Raw genomic sequence first — 17,913 nt, 5'->3', positions numbered from 1 at the left:
GGCTGCCCCCAGGAGGGACCCCCAAATTTGCTGCTTGGCTGCACCAGGAGGGGAAAGATTTGACCCCAAACCCTTGGTGCAGAGCCCCCATCATTAGGAGAGCGTCTCAAAGGGCACTTTTGGGTGGAAAATCCTCTTTAATCCCCCAATCCTCCTTAATGAATTTCCCCTGCCAATGTTTTGGTGCTTGGCCACAACTGGCAGCTGCTGTACTTGAAGCTGGGAGGGTTTGAAACTTGAATTCTGCCCCAAAATGGCTTTTTTAAAAGCTGTTTTTAAAAAATATTTTCCAGTTATAATTTCTCCAAGCAAAGGAGAGATGCCTCTGCCATCCACAGAGGCAAAAAGAGGAGTTTTGACCCAAAAGAATTGGGGTGAAACTCAGGAATTCCTCACCCAGGAGCTGCCTGGGGCCTCTTGCAGGAGAGATCTGAGCAGGTTTGGGGCTCTTCGGGGTCACTGGGCTGATTTTTGTCAAGATCATTAAAAAAATCCCATTTCTGAGCTTTTTGCCTGTAATGAACAGCCTGGTGAGGAGAGGAATTTCCATGTGGGATTTTTTGTGGCACAGCAAGAGGGGAGTCTCCTACTTCCAGTGCTGCAAAACAGCCCCAAAAAGGTTTTTTTGTGGGTAAAAAACAGGATAAAATTCATGGGGAGGAGGGGACAGCCTCCCCTCACCCAGGTGACAGGATTGTCCCAATCCTCATTATGGGAAAAGAATTCCACAATTAAACTTCCTGCTTTTCCAAGTGTTTCTACTTCAAAATTTTTCACTTTCAAATTTTTCCCTTTTTTTTTTTTTTTTTTTTTTTTTTGCTTTTTGGGGGGGATTTTGCCCCTACTCTTCCCCCTTAGTTTGAAGTATCCCAAGCCAAAAAATGTGCAGGTTTTACCCAAAATGAGGATTTCAATGGGATTTTTTCCCCAACTTGAAGAACTTTATAGTGGTTGAAATGGGGAGGAAATATTTGAATTACTGCAAACACACCCAAAAAAAAGAAACTCAACTCAACTTTTACTTTTGACCAAAAGTTTTTTTTTTTTAGATTTTTTTTTCATTTTATACCAACAGATGTTAAAAAATACAGACTTGTTTACAAGAATAGCACCATTTTTTGATTTTTTTGTGTGTTTTTAAACTCATATTATACATGAACACTCCTGCTGGGGGGAAAGGGGAAAATATGGGGTGAGGAGGGGATTTTTGATACCTGGATTGGTGAAATCCCATTTTTTTTCAGGGAAAAAGGGATCACTGGCATTTCCACCTCCACCTGACCTCAAAAACAGGTCTTCCAGGAAGAGAATAAATAAATATTAACGGGTTTTTCCTTTGATTCTGGTGTTGGGATGAGGTGGTTGCTCCCTGATTCGGGGTGAGCCCTTTCAGTGCAGCTCCTTTTTGGGGTGGATCCCGTTTTTTGTGGTTTTTTTCTTTTTTTAAGGAATCGGGCTGGGCTTTTTAAAAAAAACAAAAACCAAACCAACAAACAAAAACCACGACAACCAAAAACAAACAACCACGCCAAAAAAATCCTTTTTTTTTTTACAAGAAGCAGACGGGGCCGAGGTCGACCCCAAACTCCTGCTCGGGCCCCCCAATGTCCATAGGTGCAATGTCCACGATGGGCAGGCGCGAGGTCTTCTGCGAGCGGTACTCGATGACAGTCCTGCCCCACTTCCCGGTGTGTTTCTGAGGGAAAAACGGGCAAAAACGGGGTTATTTAATCTGTTATATCCCCGCCAAACCCTTCAAATCGCAGTTTGTTCCCCAATTTGTCATCAGGCATAGAGGGGCCCCGCTTCTTAGTGTGTTTCTAGGGGAAAAATGGGTAAAAATGGGGTTATTTAATCCTCCAGAACCTTCCAGCTCTCAGTTTGGGCCCAAATTTATTGCTAGCATCAGGAAAATGGGGTTATTTAATCTTCTAGAACCTTCTCAATCTCAGTTTGAGCCCCATTTCATTGCTAAACCCAGAAGGGCCACGTTTCTCAGAGTGTTTCTGGGGGAAAAATGTTGGGAAATGGGGTTTGGAGTCCCCATCCCTGGAGCACCACGGCCAGCTGGAGGCGTTACCCAAATCCTGGCCGCGGTGACACGCTGCTGTCACCTCACAGGCTGGTGGCCCTTGGTGACACGCTGTCACCTCACAGCTCGCTCCAGCTTCCTCCCAACCCGGTGAACCCCAGGATTTAGGGATCCTGCCCCGATTTCCGCCCTCCCTGCCCGGCACGCACCGTGCAGCCATCCTCCAGCACGCTGTAGGTGAACCTGCTGTTGCCCTCGGCGCGGATCTCCACGTCGTTGGAGCCCTGGATGAGCAGAGCCTTCCTCAGGCTGCCCGACTCCTCGTCCAGGTAGGCCACGCTGTTGCGGCAGTGGTAGGTGACGTTCTGGGAGCCCTCGGTGGACAGCAGCCTCAGGAAGGTCATCTGGATGTTGGCCGTGTTGGGCGCCAGGTCCTCAGAGCCGTAGCTGAACTGCGGGGAGGAGGGAGGCTTTCAGACGGCTTTTTTGGGGTTTTTTTGGGGGGATTTCCGGCTTTTTTGGGGGGGATTTCAAGGAATTTCCAGAGTCTGCTTTCCCAGAGGGGTGTAGCTGTCATGGCCTGATGTAAAGATTTCCATGAAAGTCTCTAAATCAACTGGTTCTGGTACAAAACCCATCAATTTCACCTCAAGGAAGGACATCGCTCCAAGTTGTCCATGAAATCCCTAAATCCACCAATATCTGATCCAAACCCCATCAATTTTACCCTAAAGAAGGACACCGCTGCAGGATTTCCATAAAGTCCTCTGGATCAATCAGTTCTGTTCCAAACATTACCTATTTCACCCCGAGGAGGGACATTAAACTTTCAGTAAAATCCCCTAAATCAACCATTTCTGATCTAACAACCACCAATTCCCCCCCCAGGATGGACATCAGTTCCAGGAGCTCTATATAATCCTCAAATCACCCAGTATCTGATAGATCCACCAACAATTTCACCCCCAGGAAGGACATCAGCCCCAACTTTCCTGTGGAACTCCACGCCCAGCCCTCCTCCCCGTTTGTTCTCCACGCCCATCCCGGACACCCACGTGGAAGCCGCCGTTGATGGTCTCGGCGAACCAGACGTGCTTCTTCTCCTTGGCCTTGCTGCTCCACCAGTTCTTCCTGGGGATGCTGCCGGGGCTGGGGTACACGCACGTCTCCCCCGTGGCCATGTTGCAGAAGACCTTGATGGCGTCCAGGGTGCAGCCCTGGTTGGGGTCGATCCAGTAATCGCCTGTGGACGGAGGGCACAGCGTGAGTGACCCGTGGTGGGGTCAGCGAGGTGGCAGCACGGTCCTTGGTGTCCGGGCGGGGGGTTCAGGGGACAAGGAGGAAGAGGAGGACACAGGGATGGAGGCAGATATGGACACAGGGACGGACACAAGGACGGACACAGGGCTGGAGCCTCTCTCTCACCGCTCTTCCAGTCGGGGTGGCAGAGTTTGATGTCTCGGCAGGTCCTGGCCGGGTTCTTGCGGGAGCCCTCGGGGCTGCGGATGCTCTCGATCTGGTTGTTGAGGGCCTTGAGGGTGGCGTCCACCTCGGCGTCGTGCGGCCGCAGCCCCGGCGCCGCCTCGTCTGCCCGCATGTAGCGCCCGGGGTCGGGGCCCTTCTCGGGCTGCCCCAGCCCCGCGAACGCCGACATGTCAATGCCAGTGCCGGGGGGCCCGGGGGGGCCGGGCGGGCCGGGGTTCCCGGGGGGACCCTGCGGGAGGGACGAGAGGTCATGGGGTGACCGGCCGGGGCTTGGATCCCACTGCCTGCTGAATCCTCTGTGCTCCACAGGATCCCTCTGTCCTGCTGAATCTTCTGTGCTCCACAGGATCCCTCTGTCCTGCTGAATCTCTCTGTGCTCCACAGGATCCCTCCCTCGCAGGATCCCTTCCCCAGCTGGATCCCTCCCCTCCTGGATTCTCTCTTCCCCTCCTGGATCCCCTCTCCCCTCCTGGATCGCACCCCTCCTGCATCCTCTCTCCCCCGCAGGATCTCTCCACCCCCGCATCCCCTCTCCCCAGCTGGATCTCTCCCCTCCTGGATCCCTCCCCTCCCAGATCCTCTCTCACCGCCGGGCCGGGCTCGCCGCTCCTCCCGCGGGGTCCGGGGGGGCCGATGGGTCCGGGCATCCCATTGGAGCCGTCCTTGCCTGAAGGGCCCACAGGGCCGGGGGGACCCTGAAAAACCCCAAAAAAGGGCTCAGGGCACAGCAGGGATGGGGCTGCCACCCCCAGGCGTGACACCTGTCCAGGGGTGCCTCCTTTCCCCCTTTTTCGCCCAAAATTCCAGGACTTACCCTGGGCCCGGAGGGACCCGCGGGCCCGGCAGCGCCCTGGTCTCCAGAAGGACCCTGGGAAGGATGGGAGGATGGAGAATTTGGGATCCCATGGGGGATGTGGGATTTGGGACATAGGATGTGGGATTTGGGATGTGGGGTACGAGGTGTGGGGTGTGGGATATGGGATTTGGGGTGTGGGATTTGAGGTGTGGGATGTGGGATTTGGGGTGTAGGATTTGGGGTGTGGGATAAGGGATTTGGGACCTATGGGGGGTCCCCAGTCCCAGCACTTACGGGGGGCCCGGGCAGCCCCTGGAGGCCGGTGAAGCCCCGGTGCCCCTTCAGGCCGCGCTCTCCAGCCTCGCCCGCCTCGCCTTTGTCACCGCGCGGCCCCTGGGGACCCTGCAAGGGGGACACCGCACGTCAGGAGGGGGGTGACCCCAAACCAGGCTGCCAAACTGCGATCCCAAGCTGAGATCCCAGGAATTCCACAATTCCGGGTGGGACTCACTCACCGGCATCCCCCGGGCGCCAGCGGGGCCGGAGGGACCCATGGGACCCTGAGCACCCTGCAGGAGGGAGAAAGGAAGGGAGTCAAAACCAGCAGGAATGGGATTTGGGATTTGAGGTGTGGGAATGTGGGGTGTGGGATTGAGTGTTCCCAGCTGCCCAGTGCACTGCAGATATTCCCAGTTTTATCTCCTGGCGTCCCCAGCTCATTCCCAGTTCCAGCTCCTGGAGCTCCCAGGCAGATCCCAAACCAGGCTCCCAGGAATCCTCAGGAAGTCGCTCAGAGCTGCTCCTGGTGCTGTTCCCAGATGATCCCAGACAGCTCCATGCCTCGGATTTGGGGTGATTCCCAGTAATTCCCATCTCCCCACATCCCGGCATGTCCCACTCACCGTCTCTCCCCTGTCTCCCTGTTTTCCAGTGGGTCCCACAGGGCCCGGAGCGCCGGGAGCGCCGGGAGCACCGGGAGCACCCACGGGGCCAGTCTCGCCACGATCACCCTGGGAACAGGGAATGGGGTCAGGAATTCCAGCTCTGGGATGGGGGCGAGCACAGGCATAACGGGAATTCCCAGGGATTCCGCTGCTTGAGAAATCCGGGATGAGCTCACCTTCACTCCTGCTGCCCCATCCCTGCCCGGGGGTCCATCAGAGCCGGGATTTCCCTGGGAAAGAGAAGGAATTCAGCTTTTGCCTTTGGGATGGAGGGAAAACTCCTTTTTCCAGGCAAAATCCTGCAGTGAAAATGTGCCGGGATTTTCCAAAATCAACCTTAAGGCTGTCTCTGGCAGGATCAGCCAAGGATCTATCCTGGATATTCCAGACTTTCCTAAGTTTCCTACCTCCCTGCCGGGCTCTCCAGCTGGCCCTGTCAGCCCGGGGGGTCCCACAGGCCCGGGGGGTCCCCGGTCACCAGCAGATCCAGGTGCTCCCTGTTTTCCAGGCTCTCCCTAAAAAAAACAGGAACCCCCCCGCCCCCCACCATGAGTTAGTCTGGGCGGATTGAAGGCAGGAGAGCAGCAGGGAATCAGGAGAGATGGGGGAATTCAAATCCTCCTCGGCCACAAACTTTCTCCAGAGCTCGGGAGGCACAAATTCCCGGGGGGAAAAGATAAAAATTTGTATGGAAAATGCATCCCCCTGGTCGGGTGCGTGGCCGTGTCAGTGGGGGAAAACCTTGGGAGATTTTGGGACGTTTTTTTGGTACAGAAAGAGCTGCGATCCCAAAAGCACCGGGATGGGGATGAGCAGCCTCCACCACTCCCACCCTCCCGAAATCCTCCACGCCATGAAATTGCCTCTGATGACTCCCATTTCTTCCCAGACTTTGGAATTTTTCTGCTTTTTGGTGTTTTTTTGGGAGTTTTTTAGGGCTTTGCTCACCGAGGGTCCGGGCAGCCCCGGGAATCCGCGCTCGCCGCGCTGCCCCGGCAGCCCCACGATGCCGCGCTGTCCTGCCAGCCCCTGGGGACCGGGGGGACCGTCCGGGCCCTGCGGGGACACAGAGGGGCTCAGCGCCGCTCGGGGGCGGGCGGGGGGTCCGGGGGTGGTGTCCCCAAATCCCAAATACCGCGGGGCCGTCCTCGCCGGGCTCGCCCTTCTCGCCGGGGGGGCCGGCGGGGCCCTGCAGCCCCGGGTCCCCCGCTCGGCCCGGGGGTCCCGCGTCGCCCCGAGAGCCCTTGGGGCCGTCCTTGCCCGCGGAGCCGGGGGGCCCGGGCGGGCCGGGGTTACCCTGCAGGAGACAGAGAGATCGGGGTTACAGGGGGGCTTTCCATATTCCTGATCCGTCCCTGAGCAGTGCCTGATCCCATTCCCGGCCGTTCCTGATCCCAGTCCTGGCTACTCGGGAACTGGGGAGCACTGGGGATGTCCCGTGGGAAGGGGTGGGTGGTGGCACCCGGGTGTGGCTTAGGTTTGGGGACATCGTGGGGAGCTGCCCGGCCCCCGAAGCTGGGGGTCACCGATCCTGGCTGATCTGACTGGCCCGACTGATCCCAGAGCTGTCCCAAAATGAGCTGTTCCCACACGATCCTGGTTTTTCCCCAGTGATCCCAACTGTCCTGAGCGATCCCAGACCTTTCCAAGTGATCCTGCTGCTCCCAGTGACCTCAGCTTCCCCGCAATGACCCCAGTTCCCCCCCCAGTGACCCCAGTTGCCCCCAACTCACATTGGGACCGGGGGGTCCAACACGTCCGGCGGCTCCGGGGAATCCGGTGGCTCCCTGGGGACAAAGACGAGAGGGGGTCAGACCCGGGCCCTCCCCCCCCTCCCCTCCCCCCCACTCACCGGGGGTCCCTGGGCACCCCGGGCTCCTTTGGGACCGGTGACACCTGTGGGACCCTGTGAAGAGGCAGAAAACCGATCAGGACAGTCAGGACCTGCGGATTCCCGGAATTCCAGGGATGGGGGACCCCCACAAGGGCTCAGCCCCAGTTTTGGGCGTCTCGGCTGCACCCACCTGCGGTCCAGGAGCCCCGGAGGGACCCTGAGGCCCAGGGGCTCCGGCGTCACCCTTCTGGCCGGGCTCCCCCTGCTCGCCCTTGGCTCCAGGCTGGCCATCGGCGCCCTGGGAAAGAGCCGTGGTCAGCGGTCAGCGGCACTGGGGACACTGGGAGGGACTGGGGACAGAACTCACCGGGGGGCCGGCGAATCCGGCAGGGCCGGGGGCTCCGGGCTCTCCGCGCTCTCCCTGTGGAGGAAACGGGGTGGAAATCAAGGGAATGGGGCAAATGTGGCACTGCCAGCACCAGAGGGGGGACAGGTGGCACTTACGGGGGCACCGCGGGCACCGGCAGCTCCGGATGGGCCGGGGGGGCCGGACTCGCCCTGAGAAGGAGGGGAAAGATGTGGGGAATGGATGGGTCGGGTGGGGCAGCGCGGGGCCGCCCCGGGGGTCGGGTGGGGTCTGCCCCGGGGGTCGGGCGGGATCTGCCCCGTGGGAGCACTGGCGGGGTCACCCCGGTCTCACCTTCTCGCCGTTGGGGCCAGCGGGGCCGGGGGGGCCGATGGGACCGGTCAGACCCTGTGGGGACAGAGGGGACAGTGAGGCCACGGGGGAGGCCCTGGGTAGCCACCGTGGACATCCCTCACCAACCACCGTGAGGAGGCCACCAGGAGTGTCCCTGGCTGGCCACCAAGGGCATCCCTGGCTGGCCACCATGAGTGCTCCTGGCTGGCCACCATGAGTGTCCCTGGCTGGCTGCCAAGGGGATCCTTGGTTGGCCACCAGGAGTGTCCTTGAGTGGCCCCCTCCCGCCCCGTCCCCGTTCCACTCACTCGAGCTCCGTCCTTTCCAGGCGCTCCCTCGGGTCCCTTCTCTCCAACGTCTCCCTGTGGGGTGGGACAGGGCCAGCGTGAGCCCAGCTGAGCCCTGGTGGCACGGGCGGCACCCCGCGACCCCCACGTCACCGTCACTCACCCTGTCCCCCTTGGGACCGGCGATGCCAGCGGCTCCTCTCTCCCCGGGCATCCCCTGCAGCCCCGGGGGCCCCTGGGCGCCGTTGGGGCCGGCGGGGCCGGTGGCACCCTAAAGCAGCAAGGGGACGTTATGGATTGGGGTGTCACCCCCCGCGGTGGCACCGCCGCCGGCGCTGTCCCCCCGTGTCACCCACCTTGGGTCCGTCGGTGCCGGGCGTGCCGGGGAGGCCGCGGGGACCCTGCAGGCCCTGGGCGCCAGGAGAGCCGCGCTCGCCGGGGAAACCGCGCTCGCCCTGCGGACAGGGGACAGCTCAGAGGGACACGGGGACAGCTCAGAGGGGACAGGGGACAGCTCAGAGGGACACGGGGACAGCTCAGAGGGACAGGGGACAGCTCAGAGGGACACAGGACAGCTCAGAGGGACAGGGGACAGCTCAGAGGGACACAGGACAGCCCAGCAGGGACACGAGGACAGCCCAGCAGGGACACGGGGACACCCAAAAGGGTGGCACCAGGCATGGGCAGGGCACTGTCCCATGGAAGGACTGGGATGGGGGCAGAACCAGCACGGATCTGGTGGCCCTGGGACCCCCAAAGTCCCCATGGGAGGAACACGTCCCCGAGCTGCGAGGACAGGTGACACTGGGACCCCTCAAAGCCCCCCTGGGACCCCCAAAGTTCCCATGGGATGAATACGTCCCCGAGCTGCGAGGACAGGTGACACTGGGACCCCTCAAAGCCCCCCTGGGACCCCCAAAGTTCCCATGGGATGAATACGTCCCCGAGCTGCGAGGACAGGTGACACTGGGACCCCTCAAAGCCCCCCGCTGGGGACACTCTGTGACCCCCCCCACGTGACAAGTGACACTTACCCTGGGACCCACAAGCCCGGGGGCTCCAGCTTCTCCAGGAACGCCCTGTGGGAAGGGGACAAACGGGTTTGGGGTCAGAGCTGATGGATTTGGGGGATCCCGAACCCACCGGGGGGGACTGGGGTGTCTCACCTGATCTCCGGGTTTGCCGCTCTCGCCGGGGGGACCTGGTGGCCCTGGCAGTCCCTGGGGGGGGCAGGAGCCATGTGAGAACAGTGACAGCGAGACCCTGGGGGTTGGGGTGGCACCACCCCACACCCCAAAGCCCAAAGTCCAAAGCCCAAAGCCATGTGCTCACCTGGAAGCCGGAGGGGCCGGGGGCTCCTTGCTCTCCCCTCTCCCCTGCTGGGCCCTGTGGGATGGATGCTGCTCAAGGACCCCAAAAACCTTTGGGATTTCACACTTCCCCCACCCCAAGATTTTGGGGATCCCACAAACCCCAGCACCACAAGGGCTGGGAATTTGTGGGGTTTGGGATGCTCCAGCAGATCCAGAGGGGCTTTAGCCCAAATTTGGGGGTTTTAGCCCCAGTCCTGAGCTCGCCCCGTTGCACTCACAGCAGGTCCTGGGGGTCCGGCGGCTCCAGTCTCTCCGTCCTTGCCAGGAAGTCCCTGAGGAGATGGAAAACCCTACTGAGCCCCAAATCTCATAAATCCAATTCCCCACCTTCCTGAGCCTCAGTTTCCCCTTGTGGGGGCTTTCAGGGTGGAGTGGCACCAAAAGGTGAATTTTTGGGGTTTGTGTGACAGAAAACCTCACCCTCAGCCCTGGTGCTCCGGGAAGTCCTTTTTCACCAGCTTTTCCAGGCTCACCCTAAAAAAGGAGGGGGGATTTGGAGTCCCGGCCCCAGGGAGAATTCCCAGGTATTTTTAGAGGAAAAATGGTCCCTACTCACATTGGCACCTTTGGGACCAGGGAACCCCATCACGCCAGGCTGGCCCCGAGCCCCCTGCGGGCCGGGGGGTCCGGGACGTCCGTCCTCGCCAGGGGCACCCTGTGGGGACAGCGGGGTCAGGGGGGACAGGAGCCCACCCCAAACCCCAACTCCAAAACATCCCCGACCCCAAACCACCCGCAGACCCAAACTCCAAACCATGTCAAACCACTCCCAACCTCAAACCCCAAACCACCCCCAACCCCAAACCACCCCAAACCACCCCCAAACTCCAAACCACCCCCAAACCCAAACCCCAAACCAACCCCAACCCCAAACCACCTCCAAACCCAAACCCCAACCAACCCCAACCTCAAACCCCAAACCAACCCCAAAGCCCAAACCAACCCCAACCCCAAGCCCCTCGTGGGGTGTCACTCACTGTGGGGCCGACTTTGCCTTGGGGCCCAGCGTCCCCAGGGCGACCTGTGAGACCCTGTGGGGACAAAAAGGGTTTGTGGTGTGGGGGGCACGACCCCATGGCCATGGGGTGACCCCAAGAGCAAGGAACCCCAAATGCACCTTGGGAATCCCCAAGAGCATCTGAATTAGCAGAGAGCGTCTTAATTAACCTCAAAGTTTCTCAATTAGCACCAAAGAGAGCCGAGACACCAGAAAAGGTCTTAATGCCAAAGGGCATCTTGGCTAACCCCAAAAGGACCTTAGTGACCCCAAAAGCTCTTAAACAACCCTAAAAGCACCTTGAACAACCCTAAGAGCATCTTATCAACCCCCAAAATCTCCTTAAACCACCCCCAAAATCTCCTCATTGACCCCAAAAGCACCTTGACCACCCTCGAAACCACCCTTACCAATCCTAAAAGCATGTTAGTGACCCCAGAACCACCTTAACCGCCCCCAAAATTGGCTGACTGACCCTAAGAGTGCTTTAACCAACCCAACGCCCCTCATCCCTCCCCCAGGCCCCGGAGGTGCCCCCCTGTCCCCGTTTTTGGGGTCCCTGCTGTCCCTCACCCTGGCTCCAGGCAGGCCGGGCTCTCCGGGGCGTCCGGGGTCGCCGGTGGCTCCTTTGGGGCCGGCCAGGCCAGCAGGGCCACGCTCGCCCGGGGCACCCTGCGGGGGATTTGGGGTCAGTTTGGGCGACTTGGGCTTGGTTTGGGGGGATTTGGGGTCACTTGGGGGTTGTCACCCCCAGGACACCCCCGGTGTCCCCAGAGTCCCACCTTGGGGCCGGCCAGCCCGTCCTGCCCGGGGAAGCCGCGGTTGCCGGGAGCTCCCTGTGGGGGAAGACGAGCATTTGTGGAGTCAGGGGAGGGTTTTAGGGTCGAGGGAAGGATTTTTGCGATTGGGGTCGGTTCTTTGGGATCAGGGTGATTTTTTTGGGGTCAGGGTCAGTTTTTTGGGATCAGAGTCAGTTTTTTGGGGTCAGGGTCATCTTTTTGGGGCCAGGGTCAGTTTTTGGGGATCAGGGTCTGTGTTTGGGGTCCAGGGCAGCACAGACCCTCTCTCCAGGTGGCCCCAAAGGTCCAGCAGCTCCGGGTTCTCCGCGGGCTCCTCTCTTCCCTTCCTCCCCGGCCGGTCCGGGGGCACCCTGGGGTCCTGCGGGGCCCTGAGGGCCAGGAGGAAAAGGGGTCACAAGGAGCCTTCATCCCCTCCCCGAGCCCCCGGGGACAAATCCATAACCACGAGTCTCCTCTGTCCCCCCTGTCCCCCCCGTCCCCGCTGGCGCCGCGCTCGGCGGGGCCCCATTGATGGTGGTTAATGAGGCGAGGGGGGAATGTCCCCAAGAGGGGGACACAGAACACTGCGGCCATTGTCCCGCTGTCCCCCGGCCACTGTCCCCCTGTGCGGGGGGGGGGACGCTGCCCCAAGGGGCCTCGTTAGGGGAACGGCTCGTTAGGGCCCGGGAGGCGCCTGAGGGGATGGACACAGGGGTGGGCACGCAGGTGGGCACTGGGGTGGGCACTGGGATGGACACTGGGGTGGGCACTGGGGTGGACATTGGGATGGACACTGGGTGGGATGGACATGGGGATGGACATTGGGATGGACACTGGGGTGGACACTGGGTGGGATGGACATGGGGATGGACATTGGGATGGACACTGGGGTGGACACTGGGTGGGATGGACACTGGGCTGAGCAATGAGGGCTGGGCCTGGGCACTCCATGGCCAGTGAGGGCCAGGCTGGACCCCCGGCCAGGGGCTCCGCTGTCCCCCAGCCCCACTCACCATCTCTCCCTTGGGTCCCTGCTCGCCTTTGAATCCTGCGATGCCGGGCTCACCCTGGGGAGGGGGGACAGTGTCACAGCGTCCCCACAGCTGTCCCCCCCATTCCCTGGCCTGGGCTCCAGGTCCTTGTCCCCATCCCACCCCATTATCCCATCCCATCAATCCCATCCCATTATCCCACCCCATTATCCCATCCCATCCCATCCTAATTTCCACCCCCAGTGTTCCCTGAGGGCTCAGGGCCGGGTAACCAGGGAGTGACCCGGGAGTGACCCGGGAGTGACCCAGGGGTGACACCCAAAGGGGGAAGGCGTGAAGAGGGCGTGGCCAGAGTATGAAGGGGCGTGGCCAGTCGCTCCTAGGTGGGCGTGGTCCGGGCGCGGTCCCCGGGCGTGGCCGGGGGACACCGGGGGTCTCTCACCGTCTGTCCCTTGGGGCCCAGCGGGCCGGTGGCTCCCTGGGGTCCGGGTGGGCCGCGGGGGCCGGGGAATCCTGGAGCGCCGGCGATGCCTGGAGCGCCCTGCGGACACCGGGGGACGTCAGGGACCCCGCAGCGGCCCCCAGTGTCACCAGTGTCCCCACTGTCCCCCCTCTGCCAGCAGTTTCTGTCCCCCAGCAGCTCAAATCCCACCCTGCCCCTGCAGCCCCAGTGTCCCCGAATACCCCCCAGCATCCCCCCAGTGTCCCCACAACCCTCTCTGTCCCCAGTGTCCCCCGCCCCTGAGTGCCCTACGACCCCCAGGGGACCCAAATATCCCAAAATCCCAGCGCAGCCCCCGGCACCTGCTCCTCACCCCGGGCCAGTCCCTGTCCCCACGGCCAAGGGCTCACTGGGACAAGCCATCCGCGTCCCTGTCCCCGTCCCCGTCCCGTCCCCACTCACCGCCGATCCCTTCGCTCCGGGGATGCCGTCGGTCCCTGGGTTCCCCTACAAGCAGACCTCGCTGAGCTCCGTGCCTCAGTTTCCCCGGATCCGGCCCTGTCCTCGCCGCTCCCAGCTCAGGGGACAACGCGGGGGGACAAAGCCACCAGGGCCAGGGGACACGGGGACTTACGGGGGCGCCGGCGGGGCCGGGCGAGCCGGGGGTCCCGGACTCCCCGCGGGGTCCCTGGGCACCCTCGGGTCCTCGCGCTCCAGTGGGACCCGCTTCACCCTGGCGGGGAGGTGACCAAGAGAGTCAGGGGTGACATCGGGACCCTGCTGTCCCCACCACCACCGTCCCTGTCCCCTCACCTTGGAGCCGGGGGCGCCGGGGAAGCCGGGGGCTCCTGCGGGGCCGACGGGACCCTGGGGGCGAGAGGAGCGTGAGGGTCTCCCCGGGCTCTGGGGGGCCTCGAGGGACCCCGCTGTCCCCTCGGTGGGGTGACACGAGGGTGGGGGACGCGCCATCCCCCCCTGGACTTACGGGGGGTCCGGCCGGGCCCGGGAGGCCGTCGTTGCCACGAGCGCCCTGGGGGGAGACGGTGCCGGGGGTGACGGGGGGTCCCCGGGGCGGGGGACAGATCCCCCCTGCCATCCCCGGGTACCACCAGCGCCGCAGGTGACACGGCAGGTGACAGGGCAGGTGACACCGCGGGTGACACCGCACTCACCGCAGCGCCCGAGGGGCCGGGGCGTCCTCGCTCTCCGGGCAGCCCGCGGGGACCCTGCGGGGACAGAGGGGGACAGGTGAGGCCCGGCGGGTGCTGGCCCTCGCCTAGCCCGCCCGGCCGCGCCTCAGTTTCCCTCTCGCACTCACCATGGGGCCGGGGGAGCCGTTCTCGCCCGGGGAGCCGGACTCGCCCTGCGGGGAAGGACACGGGTGACAGCGGGGCGGGGACGTCCTGTGGTGTCACAGGGACGGCCACCAGGGCCAGGGGACAGCCAGCCCGGCACGGGGACAGACACTGCACCACCCCAGGGACTGCCACCCCTCTCCCCCCGGGAATTGTCCCCAACCCCAGGGACTGCCACCCCCACCACTGTCCCCAGCCCCAGGGACTGTCACCCCTCTCATTGTCCCCAACCCCAGGGACTGCCACCCCTGCCATTGTCCCCAACCCCAGGGACTGCCACCCCCACCACTGTCCCCAGCCCTAGGGACTGTCACCCCTCTCACCTTGGCTCCGGGCGCTCCCGCCTCTCCCTTGGCGCCGTCCAGGCCGGGGTAGCCCTGGGGACAGCGACACGGGGGAGGGGGTGTGACAATGACCGAGCCGCCCCGGGGGACACGGGGGACACGCGGGGACAGGGAGGGGACACGCACTCACCCGGTGGCCTTTGACTCCAGGCAGGCCGGGGGTCCCGGGGAAGCCACGAGCGCCCTGCGGGCAGCGAAGCGTCAGCTGGGGACAGGGAGGGGACAGGGAGGGGACAGCGGTGGCTTTGTGGCGGTGCCACCCTCACCTGGGGGCCGGGGGGGCCGCGCTCGCCGGATTTCCCGGGTTTGCCGGTCTCGCCCTGCGGGGAAAACGGGATTTTTGTGGGGATGGGGACACAGAAATGTCACTTTTTGTCCCTTCTCAGCCCGGCTGCCGCTGCGGCTGAATGTCACCAGTGTCACTCACGTCGTCGCCGGGTTTGCCAGGAGGTCCCGGAGGTCCCCGGGGACCCATTGGACCCTGGAGAGGACAAAGAGGTGGCGGTGAGCGGGCTGGGGGCTGGCAGTGCCCGGCTTGGGGGGCTCTGGGGACATGTGGGGACACTCACAGCAGCGCCGGGCTCGCCGGGCTCACCGGGGTTGCCTTGGAATCCTTGGGGACCCTGCGGGGACAAGGGACATCAGTGGGGGTGGCAGCGGCCGGCCCGAAATTTGGGGAGGGGGGCAATAGGGGGTGGGGAGGGGGGTTAGGCAGATTTGGGGGGAATTGAGGGGATCCGGGGGGGGTTTCATGGAAATCTGGGGGGAAGTGAGGGGGATTTTGGGGTGACACTACCATGGGTCCCTGCATGACGCCCATCTGAGCCCCTCCAGCCTTCTCGTCGAAGCCCCCCGCCATCTGAGCCGCAAAGTTCTGCCAAGGGAAAGGGCGCTCAGCACCCCGGAGACCCCCAAAAAAACCCAAACTCCCCTCTGAAAAACCCAGCTCCCATCAAACCCCCCCCAATTCCCATCAAAATCCCTGATGCTGCACTCAAAACCCACCCAAATTCCCTCAAAGCCCACCCAAATTCCCTCAAAAGCCACCCAAATTCCCTCAACTCCCCCAAATCCCACTCAACCCCCCCCAAATCTCCTCAACCCCCCCAAAATCCCCTCCAAATCCCCCTTGATTCCCACCAGAGTTCCATGAAACCCACCCAAATTCCCCTCAACCCCCCCCAAATCTCCTCAATTTCCCCCCAAACCCCCCAAAATGCCATCTCCCCTCCCGCCAGATACTCACCCCCCCCAGGCCGGGGGGTCCCGGGGGTCCGGGGGGTCCGGGGGGGCCGGGATTTCCTGGGGTTCCGGGCTCCCCATCCCTGCCCCGGGGGCCGGGGGCACCCTGGGATGGGGGGACAAAAAAAAAAGAAAAAAAAAAAAAAAAAAAAGAAAAAGCCCGGATTTTTTTGGGTTCTCAGTTGATTTTTGGGGTTTTTTGTGTTTGTTAATGAGGATTTCAGGTTTTCACAGAGGATTTTGGGAGGCTCGCAGTGGATTTTGGGGTATTTGGGGGGGTTCCCGGAGGGGTTTTAGGGGTCTGGGGGTCGCTCTCACCTTCTCGCCCTTCTCGCCGCGGTCCCCTCGCTGTCCCTGCTCACCTGCGGGGCCCTGGGGGGAGGAACAGCGTGGGGGAGGGGGGGTCAGGAGTCCCCTCCCCCGCTCTCCCAAAGCCCCCTCCCCCAAAAATTCCAGAGATTTCCCGGCCTGGAGCTGCTCCCACCTGCGGGCCCGGGGGTCCTCGGGGTCCTACGACCTGCGGGGACACAAAAGGGTGGGGACATCAGGGCTGGGGGGATTCCAGCCCCTTTTTGGGGTCTCCCAAGCCCGCTCCTCCCACCTCAGCCCCTTTTTGGGGTCTCCTCCCCCCCCCCCCCCCACTCACATCTTTGATGTCACCGGGTTCACCTTTCTGTCCCTGCAAGAGAAGCAAAGGGTGAGACCTCAAAACTGCCCCAAAATTCCTCTCTCTGAACCCCGGGGATGAGCACAAAACCGCCCAAAAAGCCCCCCAAGGCAAAGCAAAGGATGAACCCAGAGACCCCGAAACTGCCCCAAAATTCCCACTGAAGGCCCCCCCAAACCACCCCAAAATTCAGAACAATTGCCCCCCAGATTCACTCACCTTGGGGCCAGGCTTCCCTGTAGGAGACCCAAAAACAAAAAACAAAAAAACAAAGAAAGATAAATTAGTGGGGGGACACATGAATTCGGGGTGGGGGCAACACGAGGTGGCTCCGTCCTGGTCGGGCTGTTGGGCCAAACTGGGGGGCACTGGGGGCTCCCCCAAAGCGGGGCCAGCAGCGAGGGGGTCGAGGGGGTTTTTCCTGGGGGGTTTGGAGGCTTTTTGGGGGTGCTCAACCCTTTAACCCCCCCAGATGGGGCAGGGAAGGGTTAAAAAAAGGCAACTTTGGGGGTTTTGGAGGTTTGGGGGAAGCGCGTTTAGGGTTTTCCTTCATTTTGGGGTGAAATTCCACGACTGGGAACCCCGGTTGGGGCTTTCTGGAGGGTTTCCATTCATTTTGGGGTGCATCCCCACAATTTCGGGGGATTTCCACCAAAGCCCTTCTGCCGGGGGTGCACAATCCCCTCCCACCATTCTTTCCCCCATTTTTTCCTGTCTAAAACCCCCCCAAAACCTCCAAATTTTCAACCAGGGCTAAAAACCTCGATGATTTTTCCCCCTGGGGCCGATTTTCCCCCGTTTTTGTTTTTTTTTTGGGGGGGGTGAAGTTGCCTTTTCCCCGCGCTGCCGCATGGATGGCGCCATCCATGGCCGGGTAATTTATTTATTAACTCGCTAATGAAGGGAAATAAATAAATTACAACCGCTGGGCTGCTCGGTGGGGCAAATGGGGCAGCACTCTCCGAAGGGGATCTCGGGGCTGGGGCAGTCCCGCAGCTCCTCGCACATGATCTCGTCGCACAGCACGGTCCCCGTGTCGCACACGCAGATCCGGCACGGCTCCGGCTTCCACACGTCCTTGTCACTGTAGCGGTGCCCGTCCTGCAGGCAGCTGCCAGCCTCGGCTGCGGGGACAGCGCGGGGACAGCGTGGGGACAGCGCGGGGACAGCGCGGGGGAGGTGGTGGCACTGCCAGCCTCGGCTGCGGGGACAGCGCGGGGACACTCGCGGGGGAAGGTGGTGGCACTGCCAGGCTGGCTGTGAGCACGGGAGGAGGAGGAGGAGGAGGAAGAGGAGGAGGAGGCCAAAAGGGCCCCGCAGCCCCCAGTGGGGGGGGGGGCAGCTCGGGGACAGCGCGGGGACAGCCAGGAGGGAGGGGGTGGCACTGCCAGCCCCGTCCTGCAGGCAGCTGCCAGCCTGGGCTGCGGGGACAGCGCGGGGACACGCGGATCAGGGGGTGGCACTGCCAGCCCCGTCCTGCACGAGGAGGAGGAGGGGAGGAAGGGGAGGCCGAAGGGGCCCGGCACCCCGCAGGGAGTGGGGAGCGATGGGACAGCGCGGGGACAGCCAGCGGGCAGTGGTGGCACTGCCAGCCCCGCTCTGAGCCCCCGAAGGGGACCGGGCTCTGTAGCGACACCCCCGCCC

The 17,913-nt window shown here is 62.2% G+C and overlaps 1 protein-coding gene across 1 annotated transcript; it reads right to left on the bottom strand.

The window, feature by feature from the left end:
* Positions 1-1,001: 1,001 nt before the first annotated feature.
* COL2A1 (collagen type II alpha 1 chain) lies at positions 1,002-17,451 on the bottom strand (the record flags this gene model as incomplete). The annotated part of the gene is made up of 52 exons (XM_039708520.1): positions 1,002-1,696; positions 2,242-2,484; positions 3,088-3,275; positions 3,458-3,746; positions 4,105-4,212; positions 4,332-4,385; positions 4,608-4,715; positions 4,829-4,882; positions 5,216-5,323; positions 5,434-5,487; positions 5,665-5,772; positions 6,206-6,313; positions 6,393-6,554; positions 6,991-7,044; positions 7,110-7,163; positions 7,282-7,389; positions 7,459-7,512; positions 7,596-7,649; positions 7,792-7,845; positions 8,100-8,153; positions 8,242-8,349; positions 8,435-8,533; positions 9,113-9,157; positions 9,245-9,298; positions 9,411-9,464; positions 9,670-9,723; positions 9,872-9,925; positions 10,008-10,106; positions 10,429-10,482; positions 11,022-11,120; positions 11,231-11,284; positions 11,509-11,616; positions 12,241-12,294; positions 12,662-12,760; positions 13,124-13,168; positions 13,296-13,394; positions 13,475-13,528; positions 13,647-13,691; positions 13,834-13,887; positions 13,980-14,024; positions 14,340-14,393; positions 14,491-14,544; positions 14,627-14,680; positions 14,788-14,841; positions 14,930-15,000; positions 15,120-15,234; positions 15,607-15,708; positions 15,921-15,974; positions 16,087-16,119; positions 16,249-16,281; positions 16,489-16,505; positions 17,193-17,451. Coding segments are annotated over 52 exons (4,440 nt in total), but the record flags the coding sequence as incomplete, so codon positions are not given.
* Between the last annotated feature and the right edge of the window lie 462 nt (positions 17,452-17,913).

The sequence above is a fragment of the Passer montanus genome, unplaced genomic scaffold (genome assembly GCF_014805655.1).
Source record: "Passer montanus isolate IOZ18808 unplaced genomic scaffold, ASM1480565v1 scaffold204, whole genome shotgun sequence".
NCBI classification, from domain to species: Eukaryota; Metazoa; Chordata; class Aves; order Passeriformes; family Passeridae; genus Passer; species Passer montanus.
This window is presented reverse-complemented; position numbering and strand designations above follow the sequence as displayed.